At 47.1% G+C, this 21,416-nt stretch overlaps 1 protein-coding gene across 1 annotated transcript in view; it reads left to right on the top strand.

Annotated features, from left to right (window-relative positions):
- The first annotated feature begins 2,248 nt into the window (after positions 1 to 2,248).
- CSMD1 (CUB and Sushi multiple domains 1) overlaps positions 2,249 to 21,416 on the top strand; it is a 2,070,704-nt gene continuing 2,051,536 nt past the window's right edge. The window contains exon 1 of the mRNA XM_070781602.1: positions 2,249 to 2,712. Within this exon, the coding sequence (XP_070637703.1) occupies positions 2,634 to 2,712 (79 nt within the window). The 5' untranslated portion in view covers positions 2,249 to 2,633. The remainder of the gene's footprint in view (positions 2,713 to 21,416) is intronic.

The raw sequence follows: 21,416 nt of genomic DNA, 5'->3' as shown, positions 1-21,416 counted from the left end.
CAGCCTATATTAGACAGCCACCCCATACCCTCTTCGTACTTAGGACCAGAAATTCAGCATGGATCATTGCAACTCTCTGATATGTGATCTGGCCAAATACTGTGGGTAAATGACAGCAGAAGTGGGTGAAGTTACTGGTTATGGGGATCACTCTTTCTCAAAGAATGGGAATTGGATAGATGTTTCCCACTCCAGAGAAAGGGGATGGCATTTCAGACTTCAAGCAGAACCCAGGGGAGGTGGTGCTCAGCCTGAGGCCGGTCACAATAAGTGTGAGGGTGTTCAGTTACACAGGTGATACTGAACGTTACTAATAAAGTCAGAATCATCCTGAGTCCTAGACCAGGATGGTTAGAATTTGGAAACGGTTTTTAATGGCAGGAATCCTTCTTGGTGACACAAGTCATTAGGAAGAGCAGCGCAAAGACAAGACACCGTTTCTCAAGAAGTCAGCTCTTTAGTTCCCAAAGAGATTTTTTTTTTTTTCTTTTCCTGATGAGGAGCTTGAAATGAACTATTTGGAGCACCTAATGGGTCTTTAAAAAGTGTTTTTGTTCACTTGCTGAGTTATAGCTACCATCTGCGGTTTGATTTAAGATCTCAGAAGGGTTGACATGCCTGTTTCAGCCTGAAGAATTTGAATTCCACTGAATTCCCCAAAGACTGAGCCATTCAGTCTTCTGTTCCCCCCACCCCCACGGACAGAATAGGACTCAGGAAGTAGCAAACCCAAGTCATATCTGGGACTGCAGCTTTCAGAGAAGCAAACGTGATGGTCCTCTTGAGATGCTCCTCTCTGTATGAGAGGGGAGCTCTGATGCAGGTCCAGGTGCTCCTGGTGCTGTGGGAACCCAGCCGACCACGCGTTGAGGCTGAAATGTCAAGACTTAGCCCTTCGTTCCCTGGATCACCATGGTGTTCTCATGTAGCCCAGTGACCACTGAGACAAGGGACCACTAAGAAAAGCAGACAAGGGTCTAAAGCATTATGAACTTGTCAACCTATTTAATCTTGAAGATGAACTGATAAAATGCAGGTGGACTGAAGCTCATGACCCACTGCCAACAGTGGCTCTTCACCAAATCACCCAGCAATGTGGGCGATACAGCATTTAGCGCTGCTGGTGTTCAGACCCTTCTGGGCACAGGGTATAGTCCTCTCTTACCAAGGTGTGGGGTTTCCATGTTCTGGTTCCTCCAATTCCGTAAAGGAATTATTTAACCCATTTTGGTGGCGAATGGGGAATCCTTGAAACGCCCCTTTGCAGAAGAACTAGCATTCACCGATGGCTTCTATTTTCTATGAACCTTCCCCTAAAATGCCTTGTCTTGTCCCTCCAGATTGCATGGACACACCTCCTCTGTGGGGAGTTGGGTGAAAACGGGTTCATTCTGTCAACCGCCGGGTTCCAGAGCTCTGCTTTCTGTCCGCTCTGTTCATCCCTTTGCAGATTCAGAAAAGAAGCTCTCCTTTCTCCGCAAGTCCTTACCAACCCATTTCATTTCCTATAGGGTTTCACCTGTAGGTGTGCCTACGGCGCCACCTCTCATCATCAGACCCCACTATCTGTCCTCGACAAACACCCTTCCTCATTTTGACTTTATGCCCAACCTCGGTTTGTGCGTGGTTGACCTAAGTCAGGACATCAGAATAGCTCCTTGCCGTTTCGTCATCTTGCCAAACACGATCTCGAAATCAAATAAACCGAGGCTGATCTCCGCCCTTGGAGCTAGAGCCTCGGCGGTTCTCTTTGCTACTGCGTTTCTTTCCCAAGTTACGCCGGGGGGGCTTCTCCCCGGCCAGGCACGAAGTGAGACCGGCGGATGGCGGCCAGCCTCTGCCCTCCCAGGACCCCTCCAGGTCGCCGAGCTGCCCACTGGCTTGGCCTCGTCCGGGTGGGGGGCGCGGGCGTCCCCCGCCCGACGCCCAACAAGTCTCCTTCCCCAGCCTGTGCGCGGCGGCGCGCGGGGAGAGCGCGGGAGAGCGCGGCCCGGCGCGGCGCGGGGAGCCAGGCGCCCGAGGCCGGGCCGGGTCTGGGATGGCGCCGTCCCAGCTCCATCCCCTCTCGGTGGGAAGGGATGGTTGAGTCCAGCCGCCGCGGCAGCGGCTCCTTGTGCCGCGAGCAGCCTGTCTTCCGCGCTCCCCGCCTTCCCTCCCGAGCCTGCCTCTCCTCCCTCCCCCGGCGCCCCCTCCCTGCCTCCTCCCCCCCCTCCCGCGGCTCCCACTCGCTGGCTGCCTTTCCAGCTGCCTCCGCTCCGGGTCTCTCCGGCGGCGCGCGCTCCTCTCTCCGCCTCGCCCCCTCCCGCAGCCTCGCAGCCTCGGTGCCTTCCTGCCCGGCTGGGCGGGCGCTCGTCCCCGGCCCCGGCCCGGCAGCTCGGTGTCGGCGCTCGGAGCAGCTCAGCTCTGCCTGCAGTGGGTTCGGGACCCGATGCTATGAGAGCGAAGCGAGCCGGGCGCCCAGACCTGCGGGAGGCGTCGGATGCGCGGCCGGTCCGGAGACCGGGATCTCTCCCCAGCTCGCCTCGCCCTCGGGTGATTCTCTGGCTCTGTCCGTAGCCCTGCTGTGCCTCGGAGGAGCCGGGCGCGTCCGAGAAGAGCCATCGCTGTCGTGCGCGTGTGGAATATCTGCAGACATGACTGCGTGGGGGAAATTCGAGTCGCTGCTTCTGGCGCTGCTGGCACTGTGCGCGGGGCTCCTCACTGCAGCCCAAGGTAAGGCGGGCTCGCCGGCTGCCCGGGCGATGCGCGAACCCTCCGAGGCCCGGCTTGCGAGCCTGGGGTCGGTTCGGAGGCGGGTAGCGTGCCGAGGGGCCGGCCTCCGCCGGTGGCTCTCCACCGCGGACGCCCCGCGATCGCGATGCCGGCAGGCAGCTTGCATCGCCCTCTGCCCACCCTCATCTCCCGCGCCCCACCCCCGCCCTCCTTCCCCCTCACTCGGGCTGAAACGAAATGCCTCTCTTTTCTCGGCGCCCGCCGGGGGCTGTTGGGGAGAAAGAAGCCACCCCGAGTTGGTGAAGCTGCGTGGTGCCTGGCGGCGATGCCTCCTCCGAGATGCGGGAGCAGCGGGTCCTGGTGGCCCGGGTGGTTCCGGGACTTTCTCCCCGGACCCAGAGCGCCTGGGAAAGTGGGCCGGGCCAAGGCGGCCCGGCAAGTTCTGGCTCTCTCGGGGTTTGGGTGCCACGGGCGAACCTGCCTGCCGCTGGGCCGTGCACCCCCCCACCCACGACCTCGGGGAGTGATGGGGAGCTCCTTGGCCAGGCCGCCCCCACCTGCCTCTCCCCGGACTTTGTTCCCTGCAAGTTGGAAGGAGCTGGCGAGGTGCGTGGAGAGAGCAGGGAGCCCGGGACCGGGCTCAGCCTCAGAGATGGTCGCCAGGTCACAGGGCTCTCCCGCCCTGCCACCCCCTGGTCAGGGGAAGGAGTGTCCCCAGGTCGCTCCTTGGCTTGGAGCTCGTGAACTTGGTGTTCTCCTTGAAGCGAGTTAGGGGATGTTTTCCCCGAACTAGCCTACAGGCTGAAACCCCGGGGCTGGCACCAGCTCCTGCACTTGTCTATTCTCTGGGAAAGAAAACAAGGTCCCTCTTGATTCAGAGGTGGGGAGGGGGGTGTTGATTGTCACATTGCAAACTATCTGCCCCCATTTCCTCATTTTAGCCTCCTTGTATACCCCCCACATCAATCAACACGTATCGTCCCACTCCCGAAAACGTCTATTTTTCTTTCTTTTCCTTTGAAAAGGATGAAGTCAAATCATGTGGGTATTTTTTTTTTTTTTTTTTTGGTCGGCTGTTTGCTCTTTCCCCATATAAAAGTCCCTTTTCCTCTAGATTCTTCCATCTTCTTTTCCGCCCATTTTCTATTCCTTCAGCGTTCCAGATTCAGGGGTGATTGACAAGGCGAAGGAGGACCGTCTCTGGTTCCGCAGGGAACTCCAGATGGGCCAGGCCTGGGGAGAGACGGCAGATTAGCGTCCCCGCGCCGTGCCTCCCCTCCGCCCGCGTCCGGGGCTGCTTGAGAGCCCACAGCTCGGCACCAGCTCCTCCGCGCAAGCACCGGGATGTTTCAGAAGGGTGTCCGTGGGAATGCGCCCCAGGGTCCCAGGGAGCGCAAACGCTCGGTTAGTTGCTGGAGTCAGGCTTGTTGGGGATTGGGAGGCTTCCCCAAGACACCGACCTGCCCCCCTGCCCGGCTGGGTCCAGCCGACCCACCTAGGGAGCGGCAGGTGGAGCCTCCAGGGAGGACGGCTGGCCGAGCCGGGCGAGCTGCGGCCTCCGGGCGCGCTGGGCTGGCTGGGGACCGAGCGCGAAGCAAGAAGAGTCGAGGGCAAACAGGGCTGTCCCTGGAAGGTGTGCACCTTCCATGGGTCCAGGGTCGGGGCAGGACCCGGCTTTGCCCACTAAGCCCCTGCGCGAAGTGAAAACACCTGCTACGCAACTCTGCACAACTTCCCGCCCCTCACCCCCGCGCTCCGAGCGCAGCGGGGCCTCGCCAGGCAGCTCAGCCTCCTAGCGCACTCTCGCTTCCCCGCGGTTCCGCGCGCTCCGCGCGCCCTTCCCCCGCAATTAGCAGGGGTTGGTGCGCCGAGACGCCGGCCGCCCTGCCCCGGCTGCTTAATAATCCGCACACGTGTGCGCCGGGCGGATGCCGCCCCCGCGCGGGTGGGCCGAGCTGCTGGGCTCGGGCGCGGGCGCGGGCCGGGCTGCTCCGGCGGATCCGGGTCCACCCGGCTCGGGGCGCGAAGTCCTGGGCGCCCTGGAGGGGCCGCCGCAGGGAGCACAGCGCCTCTTGTGTCCTGGGAGTCCCAAGTCCCGCCCGTACAAGCCAAGAAATGGAATACAGGGTCCCAGGCCCCTGGCGTGCGCGGTGCGAGTGTGTGTGCGTGTGTGTGTGTGATTGCGCGTAGAGGGGCCGGGCGGCCGCTCTCAATGCGCTACTGCCTGATGGAGGCAGCAGTGGGTGCGCGCGGCTCCCCGTCGCCCCCGCGGGGACCGGGGCCGCGACCCCTCTGCGCCGCCGGGTCGAGTGGAAGCGCCAGCGGTCGCGTGGGAGAGCGATGCGGGCGGGAGGCTGTGACGCCAGCGCTGGCGCGGCCCTGTGTGCCCGGGGGGCTAGGGTTGGGGCGCAGTCCCCTCGGAGAGGGCGCCCGGGGGGCCCAGGTCGGACCTCTGCCGGGGGCGCCCGGGCCCCGGAGCGCAGGAGGGCTTCCCCGAGGAGTCGCCAGGGATGCGGGGGCCGCGCCGCGCGCGCCCAGGGGGCTGCTCCCGCGGCGGCGAAGGCGGGCGGGCAGTTCTGATGTGTGGGGCGGGATTCGTGACCTGTTTGCGAGTCGTGAGAGGCTGGAGGCGGCCGCGGTTGCGGTCTTTAAAATGCTGTACCTTCTGTACCGCGGTCAACGGCTGTAGTTGATTGTGGAGGCCAAAGGGACCGGGAATCCCCTGTGATACTCTTTTTCCTTTGGATTATTAACGCGATTGTGAAGGTTGGGTCTCATGTGTGCATACTTCCTTAAAAGCCCCGCAATTGCAGGGACCCCAGGAAAGGGAAGAAAGCTTGAAAACCTCTCCCATTTTCATCTAGTAAGTAGGTGGAATAATTCATTCCCTGAACACAGATTGCGCTCTTTATCGGGGCTGATCTACGGGCTGTTTGGAGAAAGTTTGCCTCTCAGTTGTGTCTTGCCAGTTTGTGCAGCAAGGAGAATGCAGCTATTTGCAGGCATTATTCAGAAAGGTCCTAAAATTTAAAGGTACATATGTAGTAGCTCTATGAGTCTCACCATAGGAAGCCTGGGAGAGAAAGGTGATGTTTCTCAAAATCTGTGATTCTGAAATTCACGGACACTCCCAGCAAAGATTTAAGCGATCCTTGCCAAATTTCCACAAAAACCTTTACAAGAAGAGGAAGGGAAGGAGAGAGGGAGGGAAAAAGAGAGAGAGAGGCAGACAGACAAGGTTTCCCAGACCTTCATACTTCTATGAGTTGCCTCTATCATTACCAGGATAGGTGCTAAGACCTTTCTTTTGCTGGCTGGGATCCTCATGGGTAGGCAACTTCAGCGATGTGTCTATATGCACTGTCTCCTGGGGAACAGAGGAAATCCTGTGAAGAGACTTCCAGGGACAAACCCTGATCCATCACACACTAAAAAGGCAGGCCATCTAAGGGGAGGTTAGTATTTCTACATCCATGATTTGCTTAGCAAATCACATTTATTTTTTATTGAGTTGTCAAGGGGATTTTTTTTTTTTCTTTTCCAATTTATAACTCTTCAGCCCATAGCTCTAGTGCTTCTGGAGCACCTATATAAGGCTTCTCTGGGGATTTTAAGTCCTTAAAAAGGTAAGCAAAGGGGAAGCATTCTTCCTAAATGACACATTTTATAAACTTGAATTGGTAGGACAGTGAGGTCTCATTAAACAAGTTGCAAGGAGCAGTAGCAGGTAGTAACTGATGGTAGAATTCCCTCAGGTGTCAGAATCTGCGCTAACACAGAGGCCAGGGGTCACTGTTTTGATTCTGGCTTTCAGCTGGCCTGCTTGATGGGCAGAGTGCCAGGAATGCGGTGGAAGTTCCTACAGGCACAAACAGCTCCTCCTGGGGGCAATGCTTCCTCAGTCTCCAGTTGACGGTCTGAAACAAATACCGATAGGGCTTTGAAAATGTCAAGAAAATTGTTCTGCTTCCTTTAAGAAATAGATAAACAAAGTCTCTGGTGTCCAGTTAGCACTCATTGCAGACGAAACAGCAAATCCAGTGTAGACATTTCTAAGCTGTCAAAATGCAAATGGCATATTAAATACTCTGTGCTCTACTGAATTCTAAATGGGCCCCTGGTAAGTTTTCTGCTGAGCTTATAGTGAAAATAAGCCACCAGAACTTGCATATATGTAACTTAAACTGCACATTCCCTTTAGCCTTTTATATCTGGTGAGGGTCATCTCTCTCTAGAATTAAGAAGTTGCTTCAGTACTTCTTGCAGAGTAGATGACAAAGCTATATTGTCTTTTAGTATTATTTGTTTAGCTAACACATCAGAAGAAGACATCTGAGTTAAAAGGATAGGTACTCTGCAGCCTATAGCATTTACATCTGTGCGTTGCCGGGGCACCTGTGCCACTTGACTAGGAAGCTGGGTTTCTAGACCAGCGGTGGTAACTGATAGAATCAAACCAGTCCCATTGTGTGGTCAGGCCACTTTGGAAACCAGAAAAAGCCAATGTTTGAAACAAGAAAGTTGGCTTGGATTTGCCATCTGGGGCACAGAAAAAAACTCTTGGTCCTGAAATAATTGGTCCTGAAAGAAATCGACCCCTTGAGCTTGCCTTCAGCTTGCACAGCCACTGGGCTTAGGGAAAAACCTATGAGTATGAAAATCAGATAATCGTATTTAGGTATTTGCCTAAGTGCAAGGAAATAAGTCTTCTTCTACAGTGATGTTAAGATGACCTGAAATGTTCTTTGACAAAATTAATCTGTCTATATGTAGGGTGGAATTTAGACCCTAGTACTCAAATGGATAAATACCAGAATTAAAATCCCCATTATGGAAAAAAAGAATAAAAGAAAATTGTTTCACTGAACTGGCTAAAACTAATTGTGACAGCTTTATGGAAATAATGTACAGTGTATACTCTCCCCTCTCCCCACACATCAACCTCTTTGAAACACATTTTTTCTTTTCCCTTTTTTTTTTTTTAATATTTTTGAATTTAGCTGCAATTTCCTTAAACCATATCTACCATGCCCTAGTTTGGGGGAAAGAAAGGGCCCTCAGCGCTGTAGGGAGGCTGTGGGTTTGTCTTTAGTCTTGGACACCTTTGTTCCAGACGGAGGAGACATCACCCATCCCATTGAACAAAACTTCCTTCTGCATATGTGGGAAGCGTTCTACTTAGGAATAACACTTCAACAAATAAACTTGATTTAGAATCCCTGTGACTTTAACCCACTCTGTGTATCTCTTGCCACATGTGTCTCTTGCTAAAACTTCTTTGATGAATGAAAAAAAAAAAAAACATGCAGGCATGGGCAAGTATTAAAAATAACTACTTTAATGCTTCTCATGCATTTTCCAACTTATTGGTTGAAATCCTCCTGCTTTATCCTGCACTAGTTTTAGCTTTGGGAAAGCTATAAAAGGGGTATTTCACTGTTGTCATTCTCTCCAAATATAAGTAGAATAAAAGAGATGCTTCCATCTTAATACTTATAATCTTAACGTGATTTTGCCCCCATTGTCTGTAAAGCCAGAAGTGATGAATAATGCTTTGTGATTTAAAAATTATCCTTGTTACTACCATGAGATCAAGGGAAACAGGCATGAAAGAATCAAGCTGGTATTACTTCCCAGGTTTTCACCAGTGAGTCACTTTTAGGATATTGTTACAACCTGAGACTTAAGTGGCATAAAACATTAGCTTGATTCTAAGCATCTTTATTCAGTTATTTTTGGAGTTGTATTCATTTTTGGAGGCCCTGCACCTTGGTAAGATCCAAGAAATCTCATATAACATGTTGATATTGTAAATGCAAATCCAAGGTAATGGATCTATTATCTGGGATTTATCATCATAATGGATAATAATGGAATTATTCAGATAACTTTAAGCCACGTGGATCTCAAAGGAAGCAGAGCAGCTTTTGAGGACATCAAGCATCTCTCCAGTGTATGTTTTGGGTACTAAACAGGTTCCCATTGTTATTGAAGATATTGGCATTGTGGTCTTGATGTTGAGTTTTTGAATAATCTTTTGCAAAGTGTGTGTGCATACTGACCACTTGAGGTCTTTAAATGCAAGTTTCAAGGCTTCTCCCCTCAAGTGATTCTCAATAGTAGTTCTGAGTGGTGTCAGAGATCTGTCTGTCTGTGCATCTATCTATCTATCTATATATCTATCCCAACTTTCCTTTCAGTTAGAGGCCTCAAAACCTAATAACCTCTTCACAGAGTATTCATAGGCTAATTAGCCCACCCTGATCTCATATTGAAACTACATAATATGCTACATAATGAAACTGCAATTATTTCAGAAGATTTCTTCTTTATCTTTAGTGTCTCCATTATCAGAGTTCATCATTCTATGCTGTTTAATCCTTTTTTTTTTTTTTAATGATTTTACAACTAAGCTGAGATTCAAGTTCCTTGTCTGTAGTGTTTACATTATGGGATGACTTCAAGGGATTATTGTAGTCTTTCATATAAAAATACTGTAAGAATAAATTAGTTTACATTTTTTTTCCTTTTACTCTTTAGTATACTCTGATAAGGTTAGTGTTGTAGAAGAAGGAGCTAAGTGTTAGATTAAAATTGGAATTATTCAGGAAATGTTCTCTAATGAATTAAAAACCTTTGAAATTAATTGTGAATTCTAAGCAGTTCTTTTCCAGATGCCTGGTGAATCCCTATGCTTTTCTTCACAGAAACTTACTTATGTTTCCTCTTGTTGTTAATAGAAAATGCCTTTATTAATCTTTTAAAAGTGAATAATTGTCAACACAGAGTTTATATCATGCAGAATATGGGGTGGGCTCTCACTATGCCTGTTACTATAAAATTCTGCACCCTTGACCTGCTTCTGGTTTTTAAAACCCCAGAACTCTCTGAGTGAATTTTCACTTCCTTTTTCTATCAGTAAATAGAAAATCAACATTAGAGACCTTTGACTTTTATGCAGATGGATAATCTTCAGAGATACAGAAAGTTAAACACAGCTCCTTCTGAGGAACATGTGTTCTCCTGGGCTTAAGAATATTCACTTTTCTTTCAAAGAATGAACCACAGACTGTGTTCAAAGGCTGTCAATAGCTTCTGTCTCCGTTTCAGACTTTTTGTGTGTGGTTAGGAAAGTGATGTACTTTGATGTGTAATACAGCTGTGGATAGTTAAGACTTGCAGGGTGTGATTGACACTTCATACATAATAGAGGAGGAACCCTGACAACATAAGAAGGGTCACATTTTTACAAGAAATTAACAAAATGGAGCAGATACTTCCCTTCCTACACTGGAAATGTAAAATTTTCCAGCATCAATCTTGCCTTTCTTGTTCTGTCTCATTCTTGTTCTCCTTTCTTTACAAAATATGATTATTGTGAACAACTTAAATCCAGCCATTAGAGTTTTCCTTTGTTTATGGCTCTAGAAATGAGGTCGCAGGGCATCTGCGGACTACCTGCTCATTATATATGCACTGTTTTATATGGAAACAATATGACATTTTCAAAATGTAAATCCTTATACCTTAAAAAATTGTGGAGATAATAACAAGGGAAAGTCAAGTGAGAAAAGTCATCTCAGTATTAGGTAGAATTATGTTTATTTATTATGTTTATTATAATTATGTTTATTTATATATTTAAGCATCTGGGAGGAGCTGCTATCACTGGAGGGAAATGTATGCATGTGCTGTCAGTCACTTTAGTCATGTCTAACTCTGCAGCCCTGTGAGCTCCTTCCCAGGACCCCGCCAGACTCCTCTGTCTTTGGGATGCTCCAGGCAGGAATGCTGGAGTGGGTTTCCATGTCCTCCACCAGGGAATCTTCCCGACCCAGGGATTGAACCTGCATCTCTTACATCTCCTGCATTGGCAGGTGGGTTCTTTACCACTAGCAGCCCTGGGAAGCCCAGGTGGATGTATGTTTCTAGTCAGTTACCATACTCAGCAATGAAGTTCTGTGGCCAGAGAAGAGACTTGGGATGTCTAGACTATCAGTAGGATTATGGTCATCCTTCTGCTCACTTGACGAGTTAGGGCAGGCGCCCACTCAAATCACTCAGTTCAGTGTCACTGGAGTTGACAAGTACCTGGTATTTACCTCCCCTCTTGAACAAAGAAGACTTTGAATGAGTGATGCCCCTCATGAAGCTTACGCTCTTCAAAACAAAATGAAAACTGAAGCAACTTAACTTTGATGAGTGATTATACAAACTGTGTCAGAGATATTGAGGGTCATGCAGATGTGGGAGGGGGGTTCCTGTGAGAGCTGGGGTCTTCATACCGCCTCTCAAGGAATGGAGGAGAGGGAAAAGGGACAGAACGAGTGAGAAAGGTGTGTGAGGACTGGCCCGAGGACAGGCAGCAGGGTGCAGAGGACAATGTGAAGATAGACCCATGCATACTGAGGCTTAGTGGACTCCTCCCCCGAAATTCTTCTGTGGGTCCTGAGAGCCAAACGAGGCATGTACACTGCTGCTCTGAGACTGGTTCCTGAAATACGAAGATGCATGTCTTTTTCAGGCCTCGCTCTTCTTTTCCTCACATGCCCAGTGGGTCAGACCTTACCTGACTTGGGCGGGGAATCTTACAGCCATCAGACTACCCTGCTGCTCGCATGCACATTCACAGTTTCACCGTGAATAACCACTGTTCTCCCATACCTGATTGTGTTTTGTGTGTGTGTGTGAGTTTTGACTAATGTGTCAAAACTGTTCTGTGAAAAGACTCGTAGGGGAGAGATGACCTGTGCAAGGTATCAGTCACGATTTTTTTCAGGTGAGTTTGAGTAAACCCCGGGAGTAGGTGATGGACAGGGAGGCCTGGCGTGCTGCAGTCCATGGGGTCGCAAAGAGTCCCACACGACTGAGCGACCTAACTGAACAGATGCATGATTTATTTATTCACATACCTAAGCTAGAACATGTCAGAATAATTAGCTTTGAAATCCTATACCCAGGTTATTACTTTGCCAAGCTTATTCGATTCATCCGTGTTTCTTCCTCATAATTGTTTCTCTTTGTATACAAAGTAAGGTATCTGGGGTGTTTGTAATTTTTTCCTCTTCTAGTGATAATAATTTAATGATATTAGACCGTGTTTAGATATGTCAACCTACAATTGTCATTTTGATCTTCATGGCTATTTTCTCTCTGCTTTTTAATTTGAAAGAATTTTATAAGAGGATTACAGAACAAAAAGGAAGTAATCAGTCTCTTTCTTTAACCACTGCAATTACACAATTACCTTCCCATTGTTCTCTAGTGGCAACAAAACATGTAGATGCGACAAGGCATCCAGGTGTTTAGAAAATAAGAGGTCTTCTGACCCAAAAGTACCAAAACTGTAGCCATGCCAAACTGGGAGGTATGATTTATAGCTCCTGGCAAATGTGTTTTTCTTTCAGTTTTATGATGGATGGACAATAAGCAACCTTTTTTAAAAAAATTTATTTATTTCAATTGGAGGCTAATTACTTTACAATATTGTAGTGGTTTTTGCCATACATTGACATGAATAAGCGACCTTTTAAAAAAGAGTGGGTATAAAACTGTGAAGTGTTATGTGAAGTGGTGGTGGGTTTTCTTACTTTTGTATGTAAAACCAAAAATTTGTGAGAAGGGAAAAATTTCATAAATGAGAGATCTTGTGTCATTTACTGAAGCCTTAAAATCAGAAAAAATGTATTTGGGCCACATTTTTATGCCTTTTAGTGAGAGTTCATTCTTTGTCCCAGTTTAGGAGAGGCTGAAGTCAAAGTTGAAGATGTTCGTAGCAAGATCACGTCATGCAGTCCTCAGGCCCACACGTTTATCCAGGTCTGCACACCGCAGGGAACAGTTAAGAGCCGGAAAGCTGTGTCATGAAGGACAGCTGGAGGGGCGTCTTCCTCCTAACACTATCAGCTAGCTACTGCTGTTTAGCATTACTACCACAAACTCAGCAGCTTGAACAGCAGGCAGGATTACAGTTTCTGTGGGTTGGGGTCTATGCACAGTTTAGCTGGGTCACATGCCCTCTGCACATGGTCTGACAAGACTGAATCAAGGCATTGCCCGGGTACTGTAGTCTCTTCTGAAGTTCAGCTGGGGAAGGACCCAGTCCTGAGACAACTCAGGCGGCTGGCAGAATTCTGTTACTTGGGACTGTAGGACTGAGAGCTTAATTTTACCACTAGCCATTGGCCAGACTATATTTTCAGTTCCTTGAGAGGCCATCCATGGCTCCTTTCCGCCTGGGGCTTCCCAACATGGCTCAAAGCCAGGAAAGGAGAGAGAGATCCCAGCAAGTAGGGTGCCATGGTGTTATACATTATTGGGTGATCATGGGCACACAGACATATGCAGAACGTCACTCTTACATTATTCCATGGATTAGAAATGAGACCCGGGTCCTGCCCACCTCAAGAGGCAGAGAACTATACAACACAAACACCAGAAGTCAGGGATTGTGGAGACACCCTGAGAGTCTCCCCACCATGTCTAGAAATATGCCAGCATAGAAAGAGCAACATGCAGTCAATAAGTAAGTGGCCCAGGACTTGATTAAAAATGGGCAACAAATACAAATATTTTACAGAAAGAACAAGCATAAATAATAAATGTAGGAAGAAGATCCCTACACTTACTATTGATCAATTCTTTTCCCCAATGCATTTGTAACACTATAATTGATATGTCTCATGTTAGCAAATGCATAGAGAAATCATTTCCTTACATTTTGGTTGAATATCTAGAAAATTTCAGGGAGGAGATACCTTGGCTCTACCAATCACAATTCTAAATTATCAGATATTTCACCCCAGAAATGTGATACATCCGGAAACAATAGATGCTTATTCATTTTAGCCTTCTCATAGTGAAAAATTAGAACTTAAATGTCCATCATCTTAAAATACCTAAATAAATTGTTGTATAGCACACTGTTGCCTTTATGAAAGTGTGTCCATGATAAAAGATTCCCTTGAAAATTCAAAATAATATGCATTCTAATCCCCATTTTCATGTAAAGGAAAAGTCAAGTTGCTTCTATACACATGTAAAAATATTTGAGAAGATGCACAATATAGCATTGACATTTACGTGTCCTTTGATTTTTTTTTTTTTTGGTAACTGTGTCAAACTTCTCTAAATAAAATAAGAGTTCATGAATTGAAAAAAAAATACCTGGGAAAAAACAAGTAGCTTTTATCAGATCATGCTGATGAGCAGATAGATTATATGATTTTTGAACTTGAAGTGACCTTCAGGTTCATAAATCCACTCACTTTTGCTTGTGTCCAGAGGACTTGTAACTTACAAAATTCACAGCAAAAACTAAGTCAGAACTCAGCCTAAGCTCACGTTCTTCCCATGGGAGCCCACATGCCTCTTGCTGACCTGACTTTCCATCTCAGCCCAGAGGAGGTCTAACTGGCCATCTGCACCCACTTACCTCCCTGTCCCCTGGGCTGAGAACAGTGACAGCACTGAGTGTAATCTCCTGACATGGTCATCTGGGAAGACAGCATGGCTAGGAATATTCTAGGCTTAAATCATAAACCTGCTATTATCCTGGCAGCTAGAGAAGCACGTTCAAGTTTCATACTTGTGAGATGGATCAAAACCACTGGGGGCGCTGTAGAACCCTCAGTAGGATGGAAATGTGTTGAAAGATTTTGCTACTTTGTTAAATGCTTGCTGCTGCTGCTAAGTGGCTTCAGTCCTGTGGTGGTGTCCAACTCTGTGCAACCCCATAGAGGCAGCCCACCAGGCTCCCCCGTCCCTGGGATTCTCCAGGCAAGAACAATGGAGTGTGTTATTTCCTTCTCCAATGCATTAAAGTGAAAAGTGAAAGTGAAGTCGCTCAGTCGTGTCCGACTCTTAGCGACCCCATGGACTGCAGCCTACCTACCAGGCTCCTCTAGCCATGGGATTCTCCAGGCAAGAGTACTGGAGTGGGTTGCCATGCTTAACTGCTGATAATTTTTTAGGTCAACAAAAACAATGCTGCAATGTTACCTAGCTGCGCCTCCTCTGTGTTAATAGCTAATATATTTTCTATCAATGACCATTTGAAGGACATCTTTGTTATTGCAGGATATTTAATTCTGAAGAACTCAACACTTGAAATTCTGCCCTGTGAAATGTTTTCCTTGTTGGGACTGCTGCAATGAGTATAGTGAGACAGTTGCCTTTTTGCATTTCTTAGTGATCAAAAGCACTTGAATTATGAAATCACTCCATAAAAGTGAGAACCAGTTTATTTATTTATTTTTTTTGATTGACTATGAATTTCAGAGAATTCTTTGTGTCCTCAGGGACATTTTGGAGAGGATACATGGCAATGCTGTGTTTTATGTGTCTGGCAGTATCCTCCAGGCTGCAAAACAGTCGAGTTTGGTTTCCCTATCTGCCTCCAGTAGTGTGTGACTTAAAGGACATAAAACTCTATCATACACTGTTTCCTCATTTTTCCAAAATAATATTGAAGTGAAAGTCGCACAGCCGTGTCTGACTGATTGTGACCCCATGGACTATACAGTCTGTGGAAATCTCCAGGCCAGAACACTGGAGTGGGTAGCCTATCCCTTCTCCAGAGGATCTTCCTGACCCATGAATCGAACTAGGGTCTCCTGCATTGCAGGCAACTGAGCTATCAGGGAAGCACAAAAGAATATTAACTGGACTCAATATTCCATGAATTTCATAAATAAGCACAGGTAAAAAGGCTTAGAAAAGTGCCTGGCAGTTACTTATGTTAAGTAAATGTTACAACGGTTTTATTATGACAACTAAAATATTAGACTGTTAATTCTAGTTATGGCCACAAAAGTAACATTGGGGAAAGACTTGTTTTTCTGGAGAGAAATTATTTGTAAGTGGAGATTAATAATTTAATAATTGTATTTGGATGCAAATGAGTGTCTTGTATAAGAATCATCCTGATACTAATTTCTTTAGTTCTTTGGGATGTTTTCTTTTTTTTTTTAATTTAATTTTTTTAACTTTACAGTATTGTGTTGGTTTTGCCATATATCAACATGAATCCGCCCCAGGTAGACACGTGTTCCCCATCCTGAACCCTCCTCCCTCCTCCCTCAAAGTACTTTTACGTTCCCTACTTCACTGACAGATTTAAGAAAAAATATACAAATTTCTAAGTGAGGTCAAGTGATAACTGGATCCATGTCATGGTTTGGCCTCATGCATTACATGTGTGTTGCTGCTGCTGCTGCTAAGTCACTTCAGTCGTGTCTGACTCTGTGCGACACCATAGACGGCAGCCCACCAGGCTCCCCCGTCCCTGGGATTCTCCAGGCAAGAACACTGGAGTGGGATGCCATTTCCTTCTCCAATGCATGAAAGTGAAAAGTGAAAGTGAACTTGCTCAGTAGTGTCTGACTCTCACCAACCCCATGGACTGCAGCCTACCAGACTCCTCTGTCCATGGGATTTTCCAGGCGAGAGTACTGGAGTGGGGTGCCATCGCCTTCTCTGTACATTTGTGTTAAACAGCATTAAATGCTCAGTACAGTCACTCTGATGAGATGTGTTTTATGGTCATTTATGATCAGGAAGCCTTGAGCATATTAAGTGACCATTAGAGACACAATGCAGAGAAGGCAATGGCCCCACTCCAGTACTCTTGCCTGGAAAACCCCATGGATGGAGGAGCCTGGTGGGCTGCAGTCCATGCGGTCGCAAAGAGTCAGACACAACTGAGTGACTTCACGTTCCCTTTTCACTTTCATGCATTGGAGAAGGAAATGGCAACCCACTCCAGTGTTCTTGCCTGGAGAATCCCAGGGACGGGGGAGCCTGGTGGGCTGCAGTCCATGGGGTCGCAAAGAGTCAGACACAACTGAGCGACTTCACTTTCCCTTTTCACTTTCATGCATTGGAGAAGGAAATGGCAACCCACTCCAGTGTTCTTGCCTGGAGAATCCCAGGGACGGGGGAGCCTGGTGTGCTGCCATCTATGGGGTTGCACAGAGTCGGACACGACTGAAGCGACTTAGCAGCAGCAGCAGCAGCAGCAGAGACACAATGAAAAGAGAAGAGTGGAAAACTTTCCCAAACAGGGTTGTCTGAAGGGTCATGGGCTGTGAGGATTCTTGACACTATGCCATTCTTTTGTGTTCTGAAAGAGTTTATGCATTTTTCTAACTGCTTAGCTTTTTCCTTCCCCCAAGTAAAGTGTCTGAGGCTCGTTTTACAGAGAACATCTGAAATGGTGTGCCTTGCCAAGTGAGCCTTGTGCAGAGCCAGGGAGAAGAGGTCTTTGCCAGGCGGTGTCAGGAACCTTACCTTTCTGGACATGAAAAGCTGTCAGTGAAATTGGGCACTCTGGGTGATTAGAGTCTGTAAGAGGGTTAGGGCCCTATTCACTGATTTAGACTTGAAACCCCTCTCTAGAGATGGATCCAGGCCATCAATAGTGCCAGGACGGTCAGGATGCCCTGGCCCTTTCCTTGTGGTCCAGACTTCCCAGTTTAGAGTCTCATCACTCAAGTACAGTTGACCATCAGATTAAAGGCTGCTCAGACCTCCTATTCCAGCTGTATGTCTGAACACTGGTGCTGGATGTTCAAAGGCAGAGTCTGTCAACAAAAATAATCCATAAGCAATGAATAATGAGTGAAAGTGAAAGTCACTCAGTTGTGTCCAACTCTTTGCGACCTCATGGACTATATGTATCCTGCCAGGCTCCTCTGTCCATGGGATTCTCCAGGCCAGAATACTGGAGCGGGTTGCCATGCCCTCCTCCAGGGGATGTTCTCAAGCCAGGGTTTGAACCCAGGTTTCCTGCATTGGAGGAAGATTCTTTACTGTCTGAGCCATCAGGGAAGCAAGAATAGAAAAGAGTTTTTTGGAGCCAAACTGAGAACTATAGCTTAGAAGTCAACTTTCCAGAGCACTGAGAAACTGCCGGGGAGTAGCAGGGTGTTCAGCACAATTTCATGTCTTGTCAGAACAAAGACCATGAAACTAGTCAAGGATACATTCCTTCAAGATTTCAAAAAAAAGAAGGCAAGGATGAACACAGCAAGTCAGTGTGGCCTTGGCGCCTGGAAGAGAGTCTTATCATCAAAGGAATCTCAGCATTGGTGTCCCAGAAAGAGGCATTTAATCTTTATTTTTAACGTGGACGTTCTTTGCTTTTGGTCAGTGTGACCATTTCTTTAATAATTAAAGCAGGTGTGCAATGTGTAGCTGATGGGCCACAAACAGGCTGTCCTAGTTAGCATGAAATTCAAAGTAGCTCATCTGTAAGCCAGGATGACTTCCTCAGACCCCGACATCTGAGCACTTCCCTTGTGAAGCCGCACGTGTGGAAGCCCCAGTTAGTGTGACACAGACGCGTCCTGCACGGTGGTCTGTCCAGGGTCACTCAATCAGACTTTCAGAGCCGGCTGCCCAGGACCCTCGTGGCCATCAGCCAGACACAAACCCTTCAAAGTCGGGTGAACCTACTCGGTCTTCCAAGGGAAAGTCTCTCTCTCTCCAGCGCGGCCACATGCAGTCAGCACTGCCAACTCAGTCACTTAGCAGAGCCTGCAGAAGAGGGGGGAGACCTCGGAGCTGGGGAGTCAGTGAGCGTGGGAACAGCTGGCGGGTTAGCTCCTGGGTGGTGCTCAGCTCGGCCCGCAGGCCAGCCCTGTGCCTGCAGCCAGGCTTCTGCCTCAGGGCCCCCGCGGCCATGCCCGCTGCATCTTCTCCAGTGAAAGCTGACCCAGCAGAGAGAGAATCTGTGGTTCTGTCACGTAGTTTAGAGTCAGACCCTCATCAAGCGTGACCCCAGACCCAGGTCTGGCCTTCATATGGGACGGTAGCCTTTTGAGGATGTCTGTCAGCAGAGTGAGCTCAGTGAGATCCACCAGACATGGTCTTAAGTGAGGTGCTTGCTGTCTGGTCAGGAGGGGGGGGTCTTCTTGGGACCTCTGGGAATTTCATGCCACTTTAATGGCCCAGAAAAGGAAAGTCATTGTTCCCCAGTGTGTAGGAGACAAAGGTTACGTGCTCTCTGCTCACACACACTGGTCTCCTCTTGCTTTAAAACCTTTGGGCTCAACCACAGGAATAGCTGCTAAGTGAACTTATGCTGGGTGATGCTGTGGTGAAGCTTCTTGCCTCGTTTCAGAGTGGAAGTCTAAGTACCCATTTGGCTTTTAAAGAATAACTCATATTCCATTTGGCTATTCCTGAAGGAGCTTCCCAGGTGGCTCCATGGGTAAAGAATCTGCCCGCAAGGCAGGAGACGTGGGTTCGATTTCTGGGTCAGGAAGATCCCCTGGACAGGAGGGCATGGCAACCTGCTCCAGTATTCTTGCCTGGAAAATCCCTGGCGGGCTCCAGTCTGTAAGATCCCAAAAAGTCAGACAAGACTGAAGTGACTGAGCATGCACGTATGAAGGAGCTGTGTCATCAATTAGCTTTTTTAGAGACAGAAGCAGTTAACAAAAGTATAAAACTAATGATCAACATTATATAGGAAGATTACAAACCAATGGTGATGAACCCATAGTCCATCTAGAGAGCAATGACATGAGTGTTGGTGGTAAAGTTCGTATAAAAACGAGCACCTCGCAGGCACTCAGCATGGCCAGTTCTCATGCATTCGGGACATATGGGACAGGTTTCACTACCTGAAGCAAAGACAACAGTAGAAGCCCTGATTCCACCGCTTCAGAAAACACTTGATTCCCCTCTGGGTTTTCTTTGCTAATCGCTGACGAGTGATGCATCTTGGCATTTCCTTAACAGGGTTGCAGTAAAGTGGCACTTACTTTAATAAATATTTGATAAAAAAGGAGGCCCGTGGAAGGAGTAGATGTGTAATATACCTACCGTATCCAGTTTGTTTCTAAAATGACACATTTCCAACAAGTCTGTGCTGGGCTGGGCATGGGGGTGAGATTAGTCAACAGATAGTTCTGAGGCAAAATACCAACTTAGCTGGTGTAGGATGGAGGCAGCCAGTCATAGATCAATGTCAACACATGCTGCATTTATTTTAAAGCTATTTTTGTTTGACGTACAGTTGACTTACAATGTTGTGTTAATTTCTGCTGTGAAATTTGCAAGGCAAACTGATTGTTTTATATATGTGTGTGTGTATATATATATATATATATATGTTATTTTAAAAATATTCCTTTCCATTATGGTTTATCGTAGGATAATGAATACAATATTCTGTGTAAAGCTATTTTTAGATTATTGGATTCTTTTGGACAAGGTAAAAATATCAGTTAAAGAAATTTAGACATATTGAACTTTATATAGGCAAAGCAAAAAAACAAGGTGCCATACTAGAGGGGCAACACAAAAGCAGTCTGTATATTTTTTATAAAATCACATTCAAGAACAAATTGCTGTTTTCATTTTGTTAAGATGCCTTCATTAATTTAGTGCAATAGGTAAGTAGAAGAATACTTATTTTAAGACACTTGAAAGTATCAATAAGACAAAGAATAACTGACTTTTGAAGTTATTACCCCATATGCTCGTATATAGATTGTTAGACAAAAAACATGATTTGCAATAGCCCCATAATAATTATAAACCAATTATTGACCTTTATTTCTAGAATGCCATTACCTGCAGATGAACAGAAGCTCCATTCCAATCCAGAAAGGGCTACCTGTCCACTATATAAGGCTTCTTTTTTCAATCAGATTTTCTCCTAGTAAATAAAATTGCTTTATTTGGAGGTAGCAACCTAGGAAACAGTATTGATCCTTCCTGATCAGCTTATCCCACACCCTTCTGGGCTATAGCAGCAGTGTCCATTTCTCTTTCTTCCCTTATTATTACTGCCAATAGTGTATACACAGTGGTAACTGTCCCACTTGTTGCGGCCTTTGCTTTCCGAAAGGGAAAAGCAAAGGTGTGGTCTGTGCGCACAGGACTTCAGGGGGGCTGAGGAGCTCACGGTGGGCAGATGACAAGTGATCCCTTCAGACCAATGCCTGTTTTCTTCAGAGGCTGTGTCTGTACCTGGCGCCTGCAGGATGGGGGCTCTGGTCCACGACCTCTTACATTCTAGCTTGGGGACTTCCTGGGCTTCAGTTTCTTCATCCAAAAAACACATAGGCTGGTCCTTTCCCTTTCTGCCCTGACATGCTTGACTTCTATTCCAAGTATAGTAGTAATCAATACATAATTAGAGGGCAAGAGCAGAGCCTACTACATCCAATAAGACCGCTTGCTGCCAGGAGGTAGAAGGAATTCATGGTGTGTGTGTGTGTGTGTTTGATTTTTACTTTTCCTTTCTTATGTCTAATGCATTGACCTGGGTCATCTGTGGTTCCCTCAAATGACATAGAGCAGATATTTCCTTTAATTAGTATAAGATAAAATTAATTACTCTCTGAGCCTATTTCTCCTGGTATTTTCAGAACCCCTTTGAAAAATAGGAGTCACCTTGGTGTATTAAAAGCACCAGATCCTTGGTATCATTTTAATGCACTGGGAGCACTAGGCCCACTGCTTATCTTTATCACGGGGATCTCACCCTTCTGGGAAGAAACTGTTTATTGCAGCTTTGGGGTAGAAGCTTCCTTTCCCAGATTTATCACCAAATGTGAATGCCTTCCAGTAGCGCTGAAGGAAAACACATCCATTTTCCCGAAGTGTTTGCCCTTTGTCAGTTTCGGAGTGAAATCTATTAATACTGTCTAATAACTTTCTGTTTTTCTAACCCGTGTATCAGCATTAAT

This window comes from Bos indicus, chromosome 27 (genome assembly GCF_029378745.1).
Source record: "Bos indicus isolate NIAB-ARS_2022 breed Sahiwal x Tharparkar chromosome 27, NIAB-ARS_B.indTharparkar_mat_pri_1.0, whole genome shotgun sequence".
In the NCBI taxonomy this organism is placed as follows: Eukaryota; Metazoa; Chordata; class Mammalia; order Artiodactyla; family Bovidae; genus Bos; species Bos indicus.
This window is presented reverse-complemented; position numbering and strand designations above follow the sequence as displayed.